General features: G+C 36.1%; 2 protein-coding genes across 4 annotated transcripts; both read right to left on the bottom strand.

Annotated features, from left to right (window-relative positions):
* Window positions 1-422: 422 nt before the first annotated feature.
* On the bottom strand, window positions 423-3,407 carry LOC145595561 (uncharacterized). Its single transcript, XM_081651974.1, has 2 exons — window positions 2,157-3,407; window positions 423-1,132 (listed from the first exon to the last, which is right to left on the bottom strand). The coding sequence occupies exons 1-2, from the start codon at window positions 2,760-2,762 to the stop codon at window positions 710-712; spliced, it is 1,029 nt and encodes a 342-aa protein (XP_081508100.1). The 5' UTR covers window positions 2,763-3,407; the 3' UTR covers window positions 423-709.
* Window positions 3,408-11,261: 7,854 nt separating this feature from the next.
* Window positions 11,262-19,190, bottom strand: LOC145593674 (putative disease resistance RPP13-like protein 1). 3 transcript variants are annotated; one of them, XR_014102792.1, is made up of 5 exons: window positions 18,583-19,190; window positions 13,540-17,773; window positions 12,874-12,973; window positions 12,525-12,574; window positions 11,262-11,692 (listed from the first exon to the last, which is right to left on the bottom strand). XR_014102792.1 is itself a non-coding variant. In XM_081649981.1 (3 exons), the coding sequence occupies exons 1-3, from the start codon at window positions 18,940-18,942 to the stop codon at window positions 12,966-12,968; spliced, it is 4,602 nt and encodes a 1,533-aa protein (XP_081506107.1). In that variant the 5' UTR covers window positions 18,943-19,190; the 3' UTR covers window positions 12,873-12,965. The 3 variants fall into 3 exon arrangements, 1 of the variants encoding a protein (XP_081506107.1); XR_014102793.1 differs by lacking the exon at window positions 12,525-12,574; XM_081649981.1 differs by lacking the exons at window positions 11,262-11,692; window positions 12,525-12,574 and having other exon boundaries at window positions 12,873-12,973.
* Between the last annotated feature and the right edge of the window lie 109 nt (window positions 19,191-19,299).

Genomic DNA, 19,299 nt, shown 5'->3' with positions numbered 1-19,299 from the left:
TCTAACTTAGAGATTGTTCTCTTCAGCTTAATTTCAGCTCCTTATTTCCTTCTCTCATAAACAATTCATTTCAGCTCTATTCAGTTTAGTTAAGTAAGTTAAGTTTAGCTCAGTAAATTAGAACAGAACCTTAGTTCATTTTTAATATAACAAAGGAATACAACAATTGCATCTACCTTTTCATCCAACTTTGAATATGTTAAACACAACCTAAAAGTTAAAAGTGGAAATTCCAAATATTTAGTAACATCTAACGAGTCAATTTTGATATTCTCAACTTGATACCGACCACTTCAGCCGCATTTAAAAAAAATTAATGCTTATTCGGCCTAATGACATTCACGTCAATATTATTATTATACAGTTTTTCATTGTTCTTCATTTAATTTATTTATAACGTATTTTATATGTGGGGGTGGGGTTAGGACTCCTAAAGATGTGCGCAAGATAAAATGAAAATTAAAATAAAATTCGGGAAAAGTCATTGGTGAGTATTTTCGAACCTTATTCAACAAGGTTATCTATTATTCTCCTAAATTTGCTAAGGATTCAACAATGGCAAGTTTCCCTTACTTTCCCAACCCACTAAATATCGCCCGAGCAAATTACTAAAGGACGTTGTACCATGTGCATGATACAATCAATTTTACCATGAATGCCCCACAGCCACTTCCCAATCCAATATACTTACACATTACCAATAATGTATTTAACTTCTTCCAATCCTCAAAGAAGAGTCAACACTTTTCCCAGTAGTTGAGGCAAAAAGCCTAGCGATTTCCAGCTGGGTATTTGCAATAATCTCTGTTCTTTTAAGATCCATGTCCCCTCTCTTAGCTTCTGCTTCCACCCTCATTCTTTCTAACTCCCTCATGGTGTCCATCCTCACTTGCTCGGACCGCACCACGGCTTCTCCCAGCCACCGGATGCTCTCTGATACATCCTCCCAACTACTAAATTCTTCTCTCCTGCGCTTTTTTCTCTTCATCTTCATTGACTTCTTCAACTTCGGTCCATTTTTGTCATCACTATAAAGATCAGGAGTGCTGCTGTCAGTTTCTATGTGATCATCATCATTATGGTTTTTGTCTGAGATTTGGTCAGAAACTTTTGCTGCTACTTCGTCACAATCCTGTTATACACAAGATATAAATAATTAGAAACAGATAATCTAATATAGCTTTATCAATAATGCCCTTTCTAGTCTAACAAACATTGTTCAAATCTTCAAAATAATCCTTCCATCTAATATCATGAAAAACTTTAATTCTCCAACTTTCAGCTAGCATAAGCTCCAAACATCTGCTGATATCCATCTTATCTTGCTTGCAGACAGAATTTCTAACACCATTTCAATATAAAATACTAAAAACTGCTTGCATGAGCCTGCTGTTGCTGTTTAAGTTCAATGCAGAAACTTTCAAACTTTGCAGTGTATACCCTGCTTTTGTAACGTTGTGGGATAATGAAGTTAATATTCTTTCAAGTTTTAATCTGGTCTAACGAAGGCAACTTATCCTTAGCTCTCCGAAATTACAAGGGATAAGCCCTCAAAACCAACTTCGTTATAGGTGGAAGCCTCAACTGTCAACAGGTAGAGTTTAACAAAACTAACTACATCGCCTAGTAAGTTGTACTAGCAGAAGCTACCTATTCTACTGCAAGTCAAGTAAATTTGGCTAAAAGTTTATTAAGTTTTTTTTTTTTAATCTAGAATGAAATTAGATAATGCACTTTTCCTTTGTGCAGCTTATTTATTATGGCTTCGGGTTTTGACTTCAACTGTTCCAAACTTACACGATTCTTAAAAACGCCGCAAAAAGGAGCCTGAACACAGTTTAGTTAAACAATACTCTATATTATCTACTGTGAATAGAGCAAAGCTCGTTTCTATAAAAAAAAAAAAAAAAAAATTAAAAAATACATATATAAAAATATACTATCATTTTCATCATTTACTTTCCTGGGCTCAATCTAGGACTCATGGTGGGTGAGAAGTCTTTATCAGAATAGGGAAATAGCAGGCATTTTCATTACTCCAATGTGACAAGAAGCAGACAGAAAACAAAAATGACAAGAAAATGCAAATAAACAAAAAGAGATGAGTGTGCTAAATTGATTGAGTTTATCATAATTCAGTGCTTAGTTCTACTAACCTTAGCCATGGGCTCTGCACCATTGGACTCCTGAGAGTTTTGTGCAATCTCTACGGGAGGAGGTGCTTGTTGAGGTGGCACAGGCAGTGGCAGTGGCAGTGGTAGAGGAGGCAACTGTAGTGCAACAGGGCTTGACTCCAATACCAAACCCGGATTACTCGCCACAGCAATGGCCTTCATAGGTGATGAATGAGCTGATGTTAGTCCAGTACTTCCCCCAGTCCCGCGCAGCAGGTTATCGAGTCTCGAAAAAAGTGGCCATGATGAAGTGTCAGCAGTGGCAGACTCTGATCTATACCTCTTTTTCATGGACTCAATCTTATTCTTGCATTGAGTTTGTGTCTTAGGTGACTTGGTGTTATTGGCACGAGAAGACACATGCTTGGCTACATCCTCCCAATCTTGCCCTTTAAGCTTAGCCCTGTTCCTAAGAATCCATTTTGATTCATAGGCTTCAAGCAAGCTAGAAACTGCCCCTTCACTCCACTCGTCTCTCTTCAAACGATCACCACCACTACTGCCACCAACCAGCAGTGGTTTCCGAGGAGATTGTTCGAGTTTAGTGGGTGAGGGGTGTTGATCATCTTGATTGGTTTCCTTCTCCATAAGCTCATTCCCCCTCCCACTCTCCCCACTATCTATTGTTAAGGGTAGCTTTGAATCACAATTACTATGTGGGGCTATCTACTCTTTTGGCTGCTAAAGATGCCCATATAGAACCATAAGAAAAGTTTATATGACTTATGTTAACACTTAGAGGTTAGAAAGGTATTAGTTTTTAGTGGGCTAAATGCCAAAATTAAAATTCATGAAGTAAAGATAGAGAACCACTAGCATTATTAGTATAAAAACATAATGGCTAGTACATAGTATGCTACTATAGGATGTTGCAATGGTACTAGTGGACAACACACAATAAACTTTAAGAGGGGTGGGGGGTGGATGAATGTTAAGCATCTCCCTGAGAGAGGGCAAATAAAGAAAATCCCGATTACAATCATACACTCTTTTAAAAAAGTTTAAAAGTAGACCGCGGTGTTATAAGGTGGTGGTGTTTACATGTACCACCATGAATAAAAGGAAATACGTTTTTTTTTTTTTTTTCCTCGGACTCAAAAATACAATAATGTCCTTAGCTAGGATGGACAAAATTGGTGCTTCCCAGGGAGATACTTATCATGCATTTCAAAGGAAATAGGGTACAAATTCACCACTAGCATTTGAGAAAAAATAAAAAAGAAAAGGGAGAAAGGAAAGGGTAGTGGGCTAAGCAACTAAAACAAAGGATGCTATACTTTGTCAAATGTGCTAATCATGGAAATGTAACTTTAACTTTGTGGATTTTGGAGTAGGTATCTTTATTTCTTTTCCAAATTTCGGTTGGGAGTTTTTAAAAATAGTATTAAGAGGGGGGTGGTGATTTAATTTAGGGAATGCCACATACACTTTGGCAGTTAGCGTTGATATGAAGCCAATAAGGATGCCATCAACGGTAGTGGTCAATTCACGTGGTACTGTCACCCACTTATATTCCTCTAAATTAATCCCATATTTTTTTCATTCACCAGTCACCACCACTCAATACTTTTTTTTCGACATCGGTTTAATCATACATTAATTAATCACACAAGAATTAATCACGGAGAGTTCAAAAAATACAACAACAAATCACAACATAAGCAAAAATCAAGTTATTGAAAAACAACGGCTTAATCATACTTTAATCACAAGGATATCAAAAAAATACAACAAATGACAAGCTTCAAGAAATCAAGTCATTCAAAACACTTACATATTCAACACCAACATACTTTTACCATTGAGAAAAAAGATTCTTCAAAATTAGCAATGTATTTTAACTATTACATTTATGATTTATCCTCACTTTGGTAAACTAACCATAAAAGGGGGGAAGGGGTGTTTAGGCATATGCATGTTAGTATAATTAATACACACATTATTACAGAAATGGGTCACTATGGTACGTTGGGTTCTCACATGAAAGTATCAAAGTCACCATTGCTACAAATATGTTCTCTTACTGTGTGCAAAAGAATCTTGGTACTTGGCAGAGTTCCATTCTAGGCATCCCTTGGTGCTATGGAGTGGTCTCCTCATTTGATACGATTATGAAGTGTCCAAAGTTGTTTTCGTTATTTTGGTTGAATTTCAGAGTATTATGTTGTTGAGGTGATAAAAACTATAATCAGAGTTTGAACATAATCAAGTTGATTGTCGAATAGTCAGGCAACTAATTAGGGACAGACAATTTTATCTTATCTTTCCTTTATAATACTTTAACCAAAAGCTAACTCTAGTTTAGTTCATTAAACAGAAGTCATATGAATGGAGGTAGTACTTAAAGTTATCAGTCACAACAGTTTAAGAATCATGCAAGAACTGATGATGTCTTCTCAGTCATATTTCCTTCTTTTGGAAAAAAAAGCTAGATGTCTAGATCAGAAGCAGAAGAGAGGGGCCCCATAAGGCAAAACATTTTTTTTTTACTAAGTGTTTGATGAGTGATACCCAATTGGCTTTTCTAGGCTCTAGCCAAGTAGCTAACTATTTGTGCCAAGGTACAACAATGATTTTTTTTTGCAAAAAGTATCTCAGTACATGACCATTTCATGAGCTATTTTCTTTCACCACTATGACTCTAAAGGAATCTGAAAATAATATCTGTTAAATTGATTAACTTAACCACAAGGTAGTACTTTAACCTTGTGTCTAGCACTGTAATTATCCTAGACAAGTCTGTTAATTACAGGACATAGTCAATTAACTTAATATATGATTATTTAATAAATATCTGTCAAATTGATTTTCAAGTCAGGTCATTTTCAGATTAAATAAATTGGGTATGGGTTGGTTTTGCTAAATCGTCCTTCCACGACTGTTTAAACATCTAGATATAGCTTTGGGAATCATGCATCAGCCACATTTTCAAGATTTATCCATATGTTATGAATGTGCTTGACTTAAGATGTCAAGATGAAACCAACCCAATTCCGACCAAAACATCAAACCTGAGTTTTTGCAGACATGTCTAAGGCACCTACTTGATTGAGTTTCCAAATCACCAGCGATTATTATGTTGGTAAAACCTTTTATCAGTTAACTAGTAAGGGGGGAACTTACCAGTTGTGATCCTGGACAGATAATGGTCACCAGATATACTTGTCCTATCTGAAAAAGAAAAGAAAAAAAAAAAGGTTCTGCATTAAGTCAATTCTGAATTTAAATGTAATGAACTATAATTAGAAGAGGCTTGTAACTCAGATGTGGACATTTATAAAAGGTTAGGCTTCTCTTGATATTCAAGGGAAATGGACCCGAATTTCGGCCAAAACGAATCAAAACAAGTGACTAAAGGAAGCAGTGGTTTGTGATGATATACAAACACCAAGATTGAAAAAGTCTCTAGACAACAACAAATGGTCATCTACATGAAACCGCAAAAGAAAAAAGGGAGAGTAAAAGAGTTAGGGTATCTTAAAAGATAGTTGAAAGGTAGTTGAAAAAGGGAAAAAGTCAGAAACTCTTTAATTGGTGGAAGGAAAATAGACAGGTAGTGCTCTGTTAGTCTTTTAATCCCTCCTAAAAGCAGTGATTATTGACATGTCAACTTTGTAAATCTGATGATTACACCACTTCAATGAAGATAATTAGCATACTCCTTATAAAACCCTGATTATTAAACATTAAACCAACATACCAGTTTTACATTAAATGACCTTACTGATACTAATCAAACTACACCTGCTAAATGCAACATTTATTGCTAGTTTTGCTAGGTTGATCATAATAATTGAACTAGTTAAGAAAATGGCATATATAACAATGAAATTATAAGGATATATATAATGCAGATGGAAGGACAGAAAACCCAGATAGAATTGTCTTTTGATTACAGAGATAGGAGACTTTTAGACTAGAATACTTCAAGTGAATCTGAGATGATCTAGGATTTAAGGAGTGCAAAACAGCTAATGCAAATGACTTATTCAAGTATAGTAAAATTACCAGTTATCATAATATTTTATAATTAAGACAAACTAATTGCTTAAGTAGTTAGATAAACTGTGTTTTTGTTGCTGTTAACCAATAAAATGCCAGAGAAGTAAAAAATAAGAAATCCCTTGAGAATTCTGCTCCAGAGTCCAGAAACAGAATTTGAGCAATGTTGCATACCTGAAACAGGCTGCAACACAGGATGAGAATGGCAGTATCTGATGCAGCAAATTTGGGGCATTCTACACCGAATTCAAGCATTTTTTTTCTTAGTTTCAACAGCCCCTCATCTGCAAACATTTACAAAATACTACTATACTCAAAAACACTGTAAGTCGAAAATTCCCAAAAACGGGAGAGTATAACAACTAACAAATACAGTGATCTTAATATTATACAACCAGTAAGAGCACAAAATAAGAGCTATCAGTATTTAAGTTCTACTGCACCAGGAGTAGAACTGGATCGACAGGCGTAAAAACTACTGAGAGCCTAGTCCAATATGTAACAGTAGAATCAGAAAAACAAAGCACGTAGGGGCCAATCAACTACCATGCAACCATATAGGAGGCATTGACTTATAGCTTGACAACCAACTGATCATCACTCCTATCAGGAATAAGTCCATTGCAATAGATTCACCAGACATAAACCTTATCTGAGTTGATTCTGTTCCGACTCTGATACAAAAAAGTCAAAATTTAAGAATAATACAAAGTATCAGTTACTAGAATTACATTAATGAAACTGAAACTGCAGCTTTATTTGTCGATTCTCTCTGCCCATACAACTAGCATATGCAAGGTATGTTCATAAGTTTTCCTCAGAACAGAACCAGATCATTTTTGGGGCTGAACATGAGCAAAACAGGAATAACCAGGGCATGTGACATAAAAATAGTATAAAATTCTCTAAAACGATTTTTAAAATTTAAGAATGGAACATAAGGGTCATCCAACTCCAAGTTTCCAACTTTCAAGTTTCTAAACAGCATTTGCAAACTTTGGGTTTGATCCTTCAAATTTAACAGAAAAAAAATCTTCTGCTATACTTCTTTCAAGATCAAATAATTTATGTAAAATCCGACATTCCGACTTTCAGATGAAAATGGCAGGTTCTACCTTTTTTTTTTTTTTTTTTTTTTCTAAATGTAGGGATACATACTAGTATATGACACACATATTCAACAATGGTGATGCAGGCATTCAGGCATTCTCTTATTGTTACAAGGTGCACAGCAACTGTGATCTAACCTGTTATCAGTAGATTCAGTAGGAATAAAATGCACCTATCTTTATATTGTTAAAAGTGTTTATCACCAAATGCACCCATGTTAATAGATCAACAAAGAAATTGGCATCCAGATTCAAGACTCCTAGACACTTGAATTCAGGTCAACTCTGCTCTCACCCCCAAAATAACAAGCCCAACACCTACTTATGTATTGGTGTTTTATAAGACCATAAGCTTGTGCAATGGAGAGGAGTTGTATGTCTGACAATCATCTACGAACTAACGAAAGTATGATCTCTTCCCAGACCTTACGCACAAAGCTGAGTGTAATGACTGAAAGAGGAAAGGGGGGTGACGATATAGCTCTCAAAATCTCAAATAACTGAACAATAATGAAAAGAAGCCATATATTGCCCAACAGACTACATCAACAACCCAAAAAGAAGCCTTGCAGATCCCAAATAGCTCCATTGTTAGATTCATAGCTCATATGGGAATATGATAAAACGGATGATTGATGAAGTGGCAAGTGCCAAATACTCCTTAACTAATCAAACAAGATACTGTGAATGAAACCAAGTTCTGATTTTGACTCGTACCATGATCAAGCCTGCAATGAGAGTATGAGACAGAATTATTTTAAATGTAGACATGCCTTTGGAGTAAAAAAGAGAAGGGAAAAAAAAAACAGAAAAATTAGTCAAACTACAATTGTGCTGTAATAAGTCTGGCTAAGGTGGAGCTTTGCTGTTGTTCATGCATGTTGTGATAATACCATCATTGCATATCAATGACCATCCAGTAGGCATTAATTCTGAGCCATATGTGGCAACACTAGCCAAATCATGCTGAACATCAGCAAACTGCAAAAGTCCCACCCTTCAAAGCCTGGTTGTTAGGTAGTTGAGACAGCAGTGGCATTTCATTATTAGACTGTGTAATATGAAAGTTAGCAAAGCAGTTTTATTTTGATCATACAGGCATGTGAGCAAATACTACTGCTACATTTAACTAAAGTTCCTCTACGTGTTGATCAATCTATACAGAGACAAAAAAGTTGAAATGCAATCTTCTTCTAAGTAAATTGAGTTGTATCGACCAGATAGAAGTTTGTGTACCTCTGGACCTTCTTCCTACCTCAGCGGGATTCTTTGGGTGGTTGCTGTATTAAATTTAACAATCCCCGATAATAAGCTTCATTGTTCATGAAGATAAGCTCCAGCAAAATTTCAAAGCAGATAAGATAATTTCTACACACAAAGTCAAACTGGAACACAGCAGCAAAAGAAAAGAACAAACAAGCAAAATGATATATTGATATATATGTACAAGAGTTTTCCAGTAATACTAAATGAATTTTGGCTCGTAGATAGAACCTACATCAACCACAAAATCAGTATATCATATGTAAACATAAGCATGTAAGAAGAATGTTATAGAGTGCACAATCGCACATATAGCTCAATGCAGCAAGTCATTTCTCAGAACAGATATTGCGACATGTTTTTCCAACTGATAAAGAGAGACAAATATATGAGAAAAGAACAAGAATCGGGCATTGAATTTGCATTAGTGACAAGTTTAATGTAATACATTGAATAAATGAATTTACAATTTTGTACACCCTAATCTCATTATCTTGAGCAAAACAACAAGAACACATTCATCACATACTCTATCAGTCAATCATCCTTGAAAAGACTAATATTTTTTTTTTGTTTTCCAACTATGAGACACTATAAATCATCAAACATCATGCCAACACAATCAATACGAAAACGAATTCGAAGTATCTACCAAAGGACCAGAATACAAATCCGAACCGGAATCATTGGCATCCTTGTGACTCATACTTATACCATCCTCAAGAATCTTCAACAAAGCTTGAGCTCTTTTCTTCCCTTTATCACTCCCACTATCAACCACTTCCCCTAACCCATCAAAAACCAACCCTAAACTCACCTCCCTAATCTCCTCCCCAACCTCCTCCCCACCAATCTTCACCAAATTCAACAACCCAGAAACCGCATTCTCTTTAATCCTCGAACTCGAACCCGTCTCAGGATTCAACAAATCAACCAAAACCCGAACCCCAGCCGCCTTTCGAAAGGCCTCAACACTCTCTACACACCCAGCAACCTGCGCAATCACAGCAGTTGCATCCTCAATCACCCCAATCCTCCCATCTCTCACCACAACCCCAAAAATTGATTCAATTGCCCCAAATTCCACCATTAAAGGCCGATTCAAAGGACACAAAGACAACCCAAAAAGCGCTTTCAACCCATCTTTGATTGAACGAGATGGCGATTCCCGAAACCCTACAATATCAATCAAAGAATACACAACATCCCTTTTACCCCCAATTACAGAACGATAATTCTCCTCAACGGAGAGGCTGTAAATCGCGGCGGCGGCGGATTGCACGGCGGCAGGCGGGTGTGTGCGGTGATTAGAGAGAACATAGGAGAGAGAATCGAGAACCCCACGAGTTGAAATGATGGAATTTTTGCAGGAAATCGAGATATTCAGCAAAGTTGCAGCAGCGTTTTCTTGCTCTAATGGTGTAGGAGAGTAAAGGGTTTCAGCAAGGAGAGAGATTGCTGCACCTTCATCTTCTTCGGCGATGATGGGTCGGATTTCTGGGTCATTTTTGGTGAGTAATCGGAGCTCACAAAGTGCTGCGATTCGGGTTTGATCCGATACTGAACTTAGCTTTGAAATTAGGGATTTTGTTGTTCTTCGTTTAACTTTTAATTCCATTTTTGTTGTCGTCTTCAAAAGGGTTGTTTCTTCTTCTTCAATGGACGTATTTGAGTTGCTTTAATGGAGTTTTGTTTTGGAAAATTTGTTGGGTAGATTGATTATAATTAATGGAGTTTGACTGTTATTTGTTTTAAAATTAGTGAGGAAGATCATGTAGTCGTCGGGTGGGAAGAGGTTGGTTGGATTTTTTAAAAATTCGCATAAAAGGTAAATGAAACATTTATTTAGGGACGGAAGGAGTACGGATACTTGGTAACGTAGTGAGAAAACGTAAGAGAGAATGGAATCTAGAGGGTTAGGAAAAAGCCGGGAGAGTTGCACTTAGCTACTTTTGTTAAAACTCTAGAGAAAGTAGTACATCTTCATTTAACTATGTTCTCGTGAGAAACCTTATTATAGAGACAAGAGACATGATCATTTGTAAAAGTCGCAAACTTGTACAGGTACTGGTACTGGTAGCACGTTTTTTGGACTACTTAATCGTTTTAGAATGATTTTGATTTGAAAGGTTTTAAAATTTAAATTTATAGTATTCGATTTATCATCTTATTTCTTACAACACACACATCAATGCTCACAATTTATTCTCTCATAAATTAGTTGACATGGTTTAATTGGCAATCTGACACAAAGTTTTATGCACAATAATCGACTTCAATATTTTATAATGTGAAATTTGATAATGAGTACGCTTTTTAGTGTAGTATAGTGGGTTTTGATGACCATTACACGTGTTGATTTTTTTCAATTGAGGAAAAATGAGACCCAAAACATGCGAAAGAAAGTACTCTGTAACATAGAATCGTTGGAACTATGCCTTCGTAAAAAAAAAAAAAAAAACTAATTGGTTGTTGGTGTAGTGGTGATTGAGACTACACTTGGTAGGGAGAACCCGTGTTCGATCCCCCGCAACAACAATTGGGAGGGGACTAGAACCTAACCACCCATAACTAATCCCCGAATCCGGATTAACCCAAAGGGTGAACCGGGTGTTATACCAAAAAAAAAAAAAAAAAAAAGATAGAAGCATGTCAACTACATATGAACAATCCTATAAATAAAAGTGTGTTAACTAGTACTGTAAGGAGTAACTAAGAAGAAAGGCAATTTCATAACACAACATTTCATAAACAAGTCCTGTCAAATATAATTCCCTATGTAAAATAATAGAAGAAACTGAATTTGTACATGAATCTCAGAAATCAAATTGATGTAGATTCACTAATGAATCTGAAAAACTAGATTCTGTATTGAAAACCCGACTTAACGGAACCACTCAAGTAACAAAATATACAAACAGCCCACAATTTTTACAGAACACTCACTAGAATAAAAACAGACCATAATTTACTCAAAAGAAGACTAGAATTAGCAGTGTATCTTGGCTACGCTGTTGCTTAATGTAATAAAGCTTTGACAATCTTCTACTTGGGGTACGTCTGCAGCGTAACCAGAACATTTTTCCAGGGATCTGATTATCTTGCAAAGCCGCACAAGAAGGGTAGAATCAATATGATTGTCACCTGATATAAGAAGGTATGTGCAATGTCATTAGGCAAAAGATTATATGCCATTGTTTTTAGTTCAAATGTGCAATAAAATAAAGTGCTAGATCACCAACTGAATCAATCATTCTATCAACACATGGTAAATCATGACATATAATAAACAAGTGAACATACAATCTCTCAGAAGTTTTCGGTAAACAGGTGCGAAAGAATTTACCAAATTAAGAATTAAGATCACGCTAATAAAGTGAAAACTGTGATTCATATTCATATACTTCATATAAGATCCGAGTAAGCTTTAAAAAAACATGCATGATAATAACTAAGTGAAAAACAAGCATGTTTTAGGGATGTACTACTAAGTTTGGTACTTCGTACATTATGAACACTAAAATTTCAGTAGGCGTTCAACCATTCACAAGTTTTTAGGAGGTCGAAAACACCATAAGTCGAGGAGAAATTACTAAAGGTGGGAAATAAAAGCGGTACTCCATAGGAAGTTTTATCAACAAAGCAATGAAAGGAGAGTAATAGTGCGTTGAACCACTCACAACATTTTACCATTAGTAGAGGAAAAATTACTTAAGGTGGGAAATAAAAGCGGTACTCCATAGGAAGTTTTATCAACAGAGCAATTAAAGGAGAGTAATAGTAGTTAAGAGGCTATGAGTGACTTGAAAGTAACTTCAGAACATACTAAATTAGATTGATCAACCAAGACAATAATATAGCAACGAGCTATCATCATTAGAGATTCCTCTGGAATAATATGTGCCAAAAGAAGTAAACCTAGTTGTTAATAACAAATCTTAATTTTTCTGACTGATTAAACCGAAGAACATGCTACTTGAGTCAAAATATACTTCCTCCATACTAGTTGCACCCCTTTTATTTTCCCTGAATCAAAAGTGAAAAATGCCAAAAACCAGTTCAGCAATAGAGTGTGGAATTGAAAGAGCACAGGAATTAGTTTTCTCAACCAAAAAAAAAAAAAAAAAACACAGGAATTAGTTCAACAATAGAACTTTACACATGAATAAATGATGAGACTTCCAAAAAACTAACCCAAAAGGCTAGATAGTAAACATATGCTATGAGTCAAATGCCATCAGGTAACAGTTTTTCAGATCACCATCAGCAGTAATTGAAAATACATCTTAAATTAAAATTGAAACCAAGGCAAGCTTTTCCAATACCTTATAATTGTAGATGCTATTACTGCTGTTAGGCTTCTCAGTTTCTTGAGTTTCTTAGCATTTAAACATGAGCAAACAGCTGCATTTGAAAGTCATGTACCTGATATATTACAATATATCAGAACAGCACATTTATTCTATAATATGTTCCAACATAAAAATAATACTTTGTATTTCCCTATCATTTTATAACTCATCTGAAAAACATCTAAAAAAGTAAATTTGTATCAATAATACTTTGTAAAAGGTATGTGACTACAATATCTATTACTTTCCACAATGACATGAAATATAAACCCGATCAAAAGTTAAACTGTAGTATATTGTGAAAGATATGTAAATAAGTATAGCTAGTTGATTGATCAAGTTCTCCCTACCACCACTATTATTTGCATCATTATAATGTAAATGTTCCTGCACCTTTCTAGAATGCTATACTAATCATCTGTTTGAGGATGCCATAAAAAATAATAAAAAAGGCATATAGAACTAGTTTAAATGGTCAAATTTGTCAAAATCACTTACTGTTTTTTTGCTTGAGTGAAGTTCCATTGATTGTTAGTATTGTTTGTATTAATTATAACTTTTTTTTTTTTTTGAAGAATTAAAATTTAAGCTGATGTAAACATATAAGATGTATGTATAACATTATTTAAGTAAACTTACTTGAGTGGGCAGAGCTCGGTTGAGTTTCAGACAGAGGCAACGAGAATCTTCCATTCTCTGTAAGTATACGGCCACTGGGATCACTTCTCAAATGTTGTTGTATCATCTCACACTCTTTAATATAAATGCTTTCAATGCTTGGAGGAAGGCCATGGTCACCAAATGATTTGAATTGGGGGCAAGAGAGGACACTGATAGAGGACAAGTCAGGAAGAGTGGAACAACATATTGTTTTCAGATTTTGGAATCCCTTTATATGTAATGTACGCAGGGAAGAGGGAAGGTCATAATCGCTAATGCAATCTAAGGAGCTGCTTACATTTACAAGTGTAAGAGAAATAGAATGAAGGGAAGTAAGAAGGTGCAATCCCCACTCTTTTATTGGTTTGTCTATGTTGGTATCAGAGATTGAAAGAGACTGCAGGTTTGTGGGTAAACCTCCATCAGGAAAGTTGTGGAATTTTGGGCAATTTTCAGTTATTAAATCTGTAAGCGAGGTAAAATTGCTAACCAATGATTCAAGCCTTGGGCAATCCATAACCTCAAGACGAGTGAGGTTGGGAAGGGTGTTGCCATTGGATATGATTCTCAAATATTGGAAACCCCTAATTTCTAATAGACACAAGGAAGAGGGCAGAGAAAGATGTGGACACAGAATACACTCTACTGAGTCTGCAGCGCTGCCTACATTTTTAAGCGTAAGAGCTTTAAGTGAATGAAGGAGGTGCAATTTCCACTCTGTTACTGCCTGCTTTATGTTCACTTCTTCTATTTCAAGGAATATCAAGTTTCTGGGTAAGCCACCTTCCGCTAATCTATGGATTTTGGGGCATTCAAGAATATATAATCGTTCCAGGGAGGTGAAATTGAGCAACTGAACAGGAAGCCTTTCCATAGACTTGCAATCCCATAACTCAAGTGTTTGTAAGGCCGGGAGAATTAGATTTTGTTGTAATGATCTTAGACTTGGGCAACTTTCTATTTTCAAACTAGTGAGAAGAGGAAGTTCCAATGAAGCCTTTAGGAAAACTCCTATGTTTTCTTCACTCTTTGGGGTTTTCCCGTCTTCACTTCTAGGAGACAAATTTGTAGGCTGTTCATTAAATTCTACAGACCCTAGTTTTTCACAACAATTGATATTCAACAGTTGTAGAGTCAAGGGAATATGATCAATAGAAACCATAGACTCACAGTATTCAACAGAGAGTGATGCAAGATGAGAAGCTGAGGAAGACGAATTCTTCAATTCCAAGGATTGCAGTTTCCTACATGCATTGATATTCAGCGTTCTAAGAGAAGGCAAATGAGGAGGTAGATTGCCTTTCAATAACAGACAATAATCAATAAAAAGCTCTTCAAGGATGGGGAATGCCTTGTTGATACCAACTGGTGGGTGCATCCACTTCTCCCACAATTCCAAACCAGATAAAAGTAGAGTCTTCAAAGATGGAAATGGAGTTGAGCAATGCCCATAAAATTCAAGACCTACCTCCTTAATACCATTTATACGTTCAATCCTTAGACTCTTCAATGAGGGTAGCTGCCCTAGTGGGGGCAACCATTCACATTTCTCACAATTAATCAGCCTTATATGAGCCATGTTATTGAAAGAAGGATCTCCCAACCAACTTGGAAATGCCGAGCCGATGTACCCATCTAACCTAAATTCTTTGATGGAAGTGTAAGGCTGCAACTTCTCAACCACATCTCTCTTAGTCTTGTCATCAACATCAGCTATATAAGTTCCACAAAGATGATTCAACTTCCCCAACTCCCTTACCCTAGACATTGAGTCAATTATATCAAGACGAGAAGTTGAGGAAGACAAAGATTGTAGTTGCATGTATTCTTTAATAACCAGCGTTCTAAGAGAAGGCAAATGAGGAGGTATATCGCCTTGCAATGACGGACAGTCCTTAATAGAAAGCTCTTCAAGGATAGGAAATGCCTTGTTGTCAACTGATGGGTGCACCCACTTCTCCCAGGATTTCATATGAGAAAATTGAAGAGTCTTCAAAGAAGAAAAAGGAGTTGACCAATTCCCATAAAATTCAAAACCTACCTCCTGAATACCGTCCATATCTTCAACCAGCAGACTCTTCAACGAGCGTAGTTGCCCCAATGGAGGCAAGCATACACATTTGAGACACTTTTTCAACTTTATGTCCACCATGTTAATGAAAGAAGGATCTCCCAACCAACTTGGGTATCTCGAGCCCATGTACCCAACTAACTCACACTCTTTTATGGAAGTGTGAGGCCGCAACTTCCCAACCACATCTCTCCTAGTCTTGTCATCAACATCATTAGTGCAAGCACCCCATTTCAAATTCAACCCATCTAGATTCTTTTTTTTACAAAATTGGGCTTCTTCTGCATCCTCAACCTCAATCACATTTTCTAGCCCGGAAACAATTAATAATTTTCCATGGAGCTGATTCAACTTCCCCAACTCCCTTACTCTGGACCCACCTCCAATTGCCAAAATAAACGTGTTCAAAGTTTGCAAGTTTGTTAATTTCCCGATTCCAAGCGGCATCTCCTTTAAAGAGATATTACCAATGTTCAGATGACGAAGTTTTCCCAGCGATTCTATACATGGAACCTTCACAACTTTATAACAGCCTTCCAAGCACAGTGTTTGGAGATTCCAAAGATTGTTGATTGATTGTGGCAACACTTTTATTCGTTTGAACTTGAGACTTAGGTAGCGCAAGTGTTTTAAATTACCAATACAATCTGGCAAAACTTCAATTTTGTCTGAAACTAGGTATAGGGAGCGTACGTATTGTATTTTTTGGATGAAGTCCAAATTGTCAATGATCAAACAGTAGTTGCATAGAAAAGTTCGCAACTGAGGAATCATGATTTGACTTCCCAATGTTTGAACATGCTCAGTGATAAATAAATGGCGAGTTCTTCCAAGATTTCTCTGTGTATCTACAACATCCATTACATAACAGATGCCACATGCAGCCAATTGAGCCATATCATGGATGAGGTCATGCATGATGAACTCTCCTTCACCATATGGAGTTTTTTCAAATAGTGACCTTGATACCAGATCATTGAAGTACTTGTGGCCTATGTCTTCCATTGTTACAATTTGGGTTTCTGGTATAAAGCCCTGAGCCATCCATAGTAAGACAATTTTCATCTCCTTGAACTTGTAGTCTTTTGGAAATATTGAACAGTAAGCAAAGACTCGCTTCAAATGAGATGGCATATGATGGTAACTCAGCCTTAAAACCGGTAAAACACTACTCTTCTCACCCCAAACATTGCTCTCTAATATCTTTTGGCGTTGGCTCTTGTCTGGAATACTTTTAAGAAGACCTCCTAGAGCTTTTGCTGCCAAAGGTAGTCCATTGATTTTTTCAATGATATTATCCCGCATCTCAGCAAGGTCAGAATCTACATTTGCATGCTGCTGAAATATAAGCCAACAATCATCGTTTGACAAACTTTCTAACTTGATGATATTGCGTTGAGTTGGATTATTAACCATCATCATTGCAATACTTTCAATTCTGGTTGTCATTATCACTCTGCTTCCTTTTGCACCGTGTCGGAAAGGTTCCTGCAGCTTGTACCAATCATCATATTCCTCGCTCCAAATATCATCAAGAACAATAAAGAATTTTTTGCCTTTTAGCACTTTCTGCAGTTTCACTTGTGCCTGATCCAAATTGCTACAGTCGAAATTGCTCTGGGAGGCTGAGTTAATTATATCTATCGTGACACGTTTGACATCGAACACATCCGAGACACACACCCATGCCTTGAGATCAAAATTACACTTCTGCTTCTCATCGTTGTATACATAGAGTTGCTCATCTCTGTATACATACTTCTGTTCATCGTTGTATACATACTGAGCAAGGGTCGTCTTCCCAATGCCACCCGTTCCAACAATAGGAATCACAACATAACCTTCACCACTCTGATCATCTTTCAGTAGCAGTGTAATTATCTCTTTTTTCTTCTCATCCCTTCCAAAAACCTTGCCTACCAAAGAAGTGGATTCTCTCTGGCTTCGAAGAGATTCTGTTTGGAGGATCTGCTGCTGCAACATGTGTGTTGCAGTGAGGGTCAAACTATGTGTCTGGTCCTGTATATCTTGCAAGCGCTCTGTAATGTCATCAATCTTGTCTTGAATGTCTTGATCAATAGGTTTGAGCAAGGTGGAGAGACTAATTGCAGCTCTTGAACTACTTGCACGAATGGTTTGCGCCTAATCAATGAATTCAGTAATTAGCATATCAATAGTTATTGAAAACTAACTTTTCCCTCTATTAACTTTAACTAGCAAATCAATAGTTATTGAAAACCATCTTTTTCCCTCTATAAATCATCAACTTATTATTATTATTATTATTATTATTATTATTATTATTATTATTATTATTATTATTATTATTATTATTATTATTATTATTATTACCTTTGCCTAGTCGCTCTGCAAGAATTATACAGGCACTATTTTTCTTAATTGATTTTTAAAAACAAGACACTAATCTAATAGATATAAAATTGTACAAGAAGATTTTTACCTTCGCCTAGCTGCTCTCTCCAAGAATGGTACAAGACACTACTTTTCTTTATTGTTTTTAGGTTTTAATAAACAAGACACTAATCTAATATATATACAGTTGTACAAGAAAACTTATGCCTTTGCCTAGCAGCGCTCCCCAAGAATTGTACAAGACACAAATTTTCTTAATTGTTTTTAATGAACAGGACACTAAATCTTATATAAATACAATTGTACAAGAGGATATTATTCAATCGAGTTGGTCATTTTCTAATTGTGCTAAGTACTTAATTATAAACATTGATTGTTTTCCAATTGTTAGGTTTGTCATGTCTATTTATCCCACAGTTAGTTGAACTTGTTTTATCAGTTTGTAAGTAAAATACGAAGCAATACGGAGTAACAAGACTAATAGCAACAACAACAACAACAACAATGACAATAAGTAATAAATAATAATAATTATGTCAATAAATAACGATATTAAGAAGTCAGTAAGCAGTACAAACCATATTGTTTAAAATCCCAGCGATTGAGTGATCATCAAGTGCATTAGCTTGATCTTCCTCCGCCTGTTTCAACTGGTAACGTTGGGCTTCAATTGCGAAATGATCCAAGATATCTTCGATGTCGTAAGCTAAATCTTGGAGGTCATTGAGCCATAACTTGACAGGTTTACTGTGAAACTGCTGCAGCTCAGCATCATCCAACAGAGCTTCGAGCCTAGTAAGTTGTATCTTCCATTTCTTGATTGTTTTGGGCAAATCAACACCGCCAATCAACTTCAAGAATTGTGTTCCTCCGGTTGTCAACAGCTGCTCAAACAGCACCTGTAGAAACGCTGACAGAAACGTCTCGCCTATGGCCATCCTTGATCAGATGAGCTACTATTTTCCAATTTTGTGGTTTTTTTTTGCAAAAACAAGTGATTGTGAATGAAATGACGGGTTTTTCTTAGTTTGGGGGTTTAAGGGTAGGAAGAAGGGAAAAATGAGTTTATGAATTATTGGTGTGAATGAATGAATGGATAAGTGTACTCACAAAGTCACAAGGTTCAATTATTATAGTGGAAAATCTCAGTCCTTAAAAGTGTGGAAAATCTGTAGCAATTTCATCACTAAAATCTCACCAGAAATTGAGTACGATTTCCTAATATCATCAACAAACTCCAAATCCTTAAAATCCATTCTCTCAAGTGCTTTTGAATTATAGATGAATGGGTAAAT

This window comes from Chenopodium album, chromosome 19 (assembly GCF_948465745.1).
Source record: "Chenopodium album chromosome 19, dcCheAlbu1.1, whole genome shotgun sequence".
Classification (NCBI taxonomy): domain Eukaryota; kingdom Viridiplantae; phylum Streptophyta; class Magnoliopsida; order Caryophyllales; family Amaranthaceae; genus Chenopodium; species Chenopodium album.
This window is presented reverse-complemented; position numbering and strand designations above follow the sequence as displayed.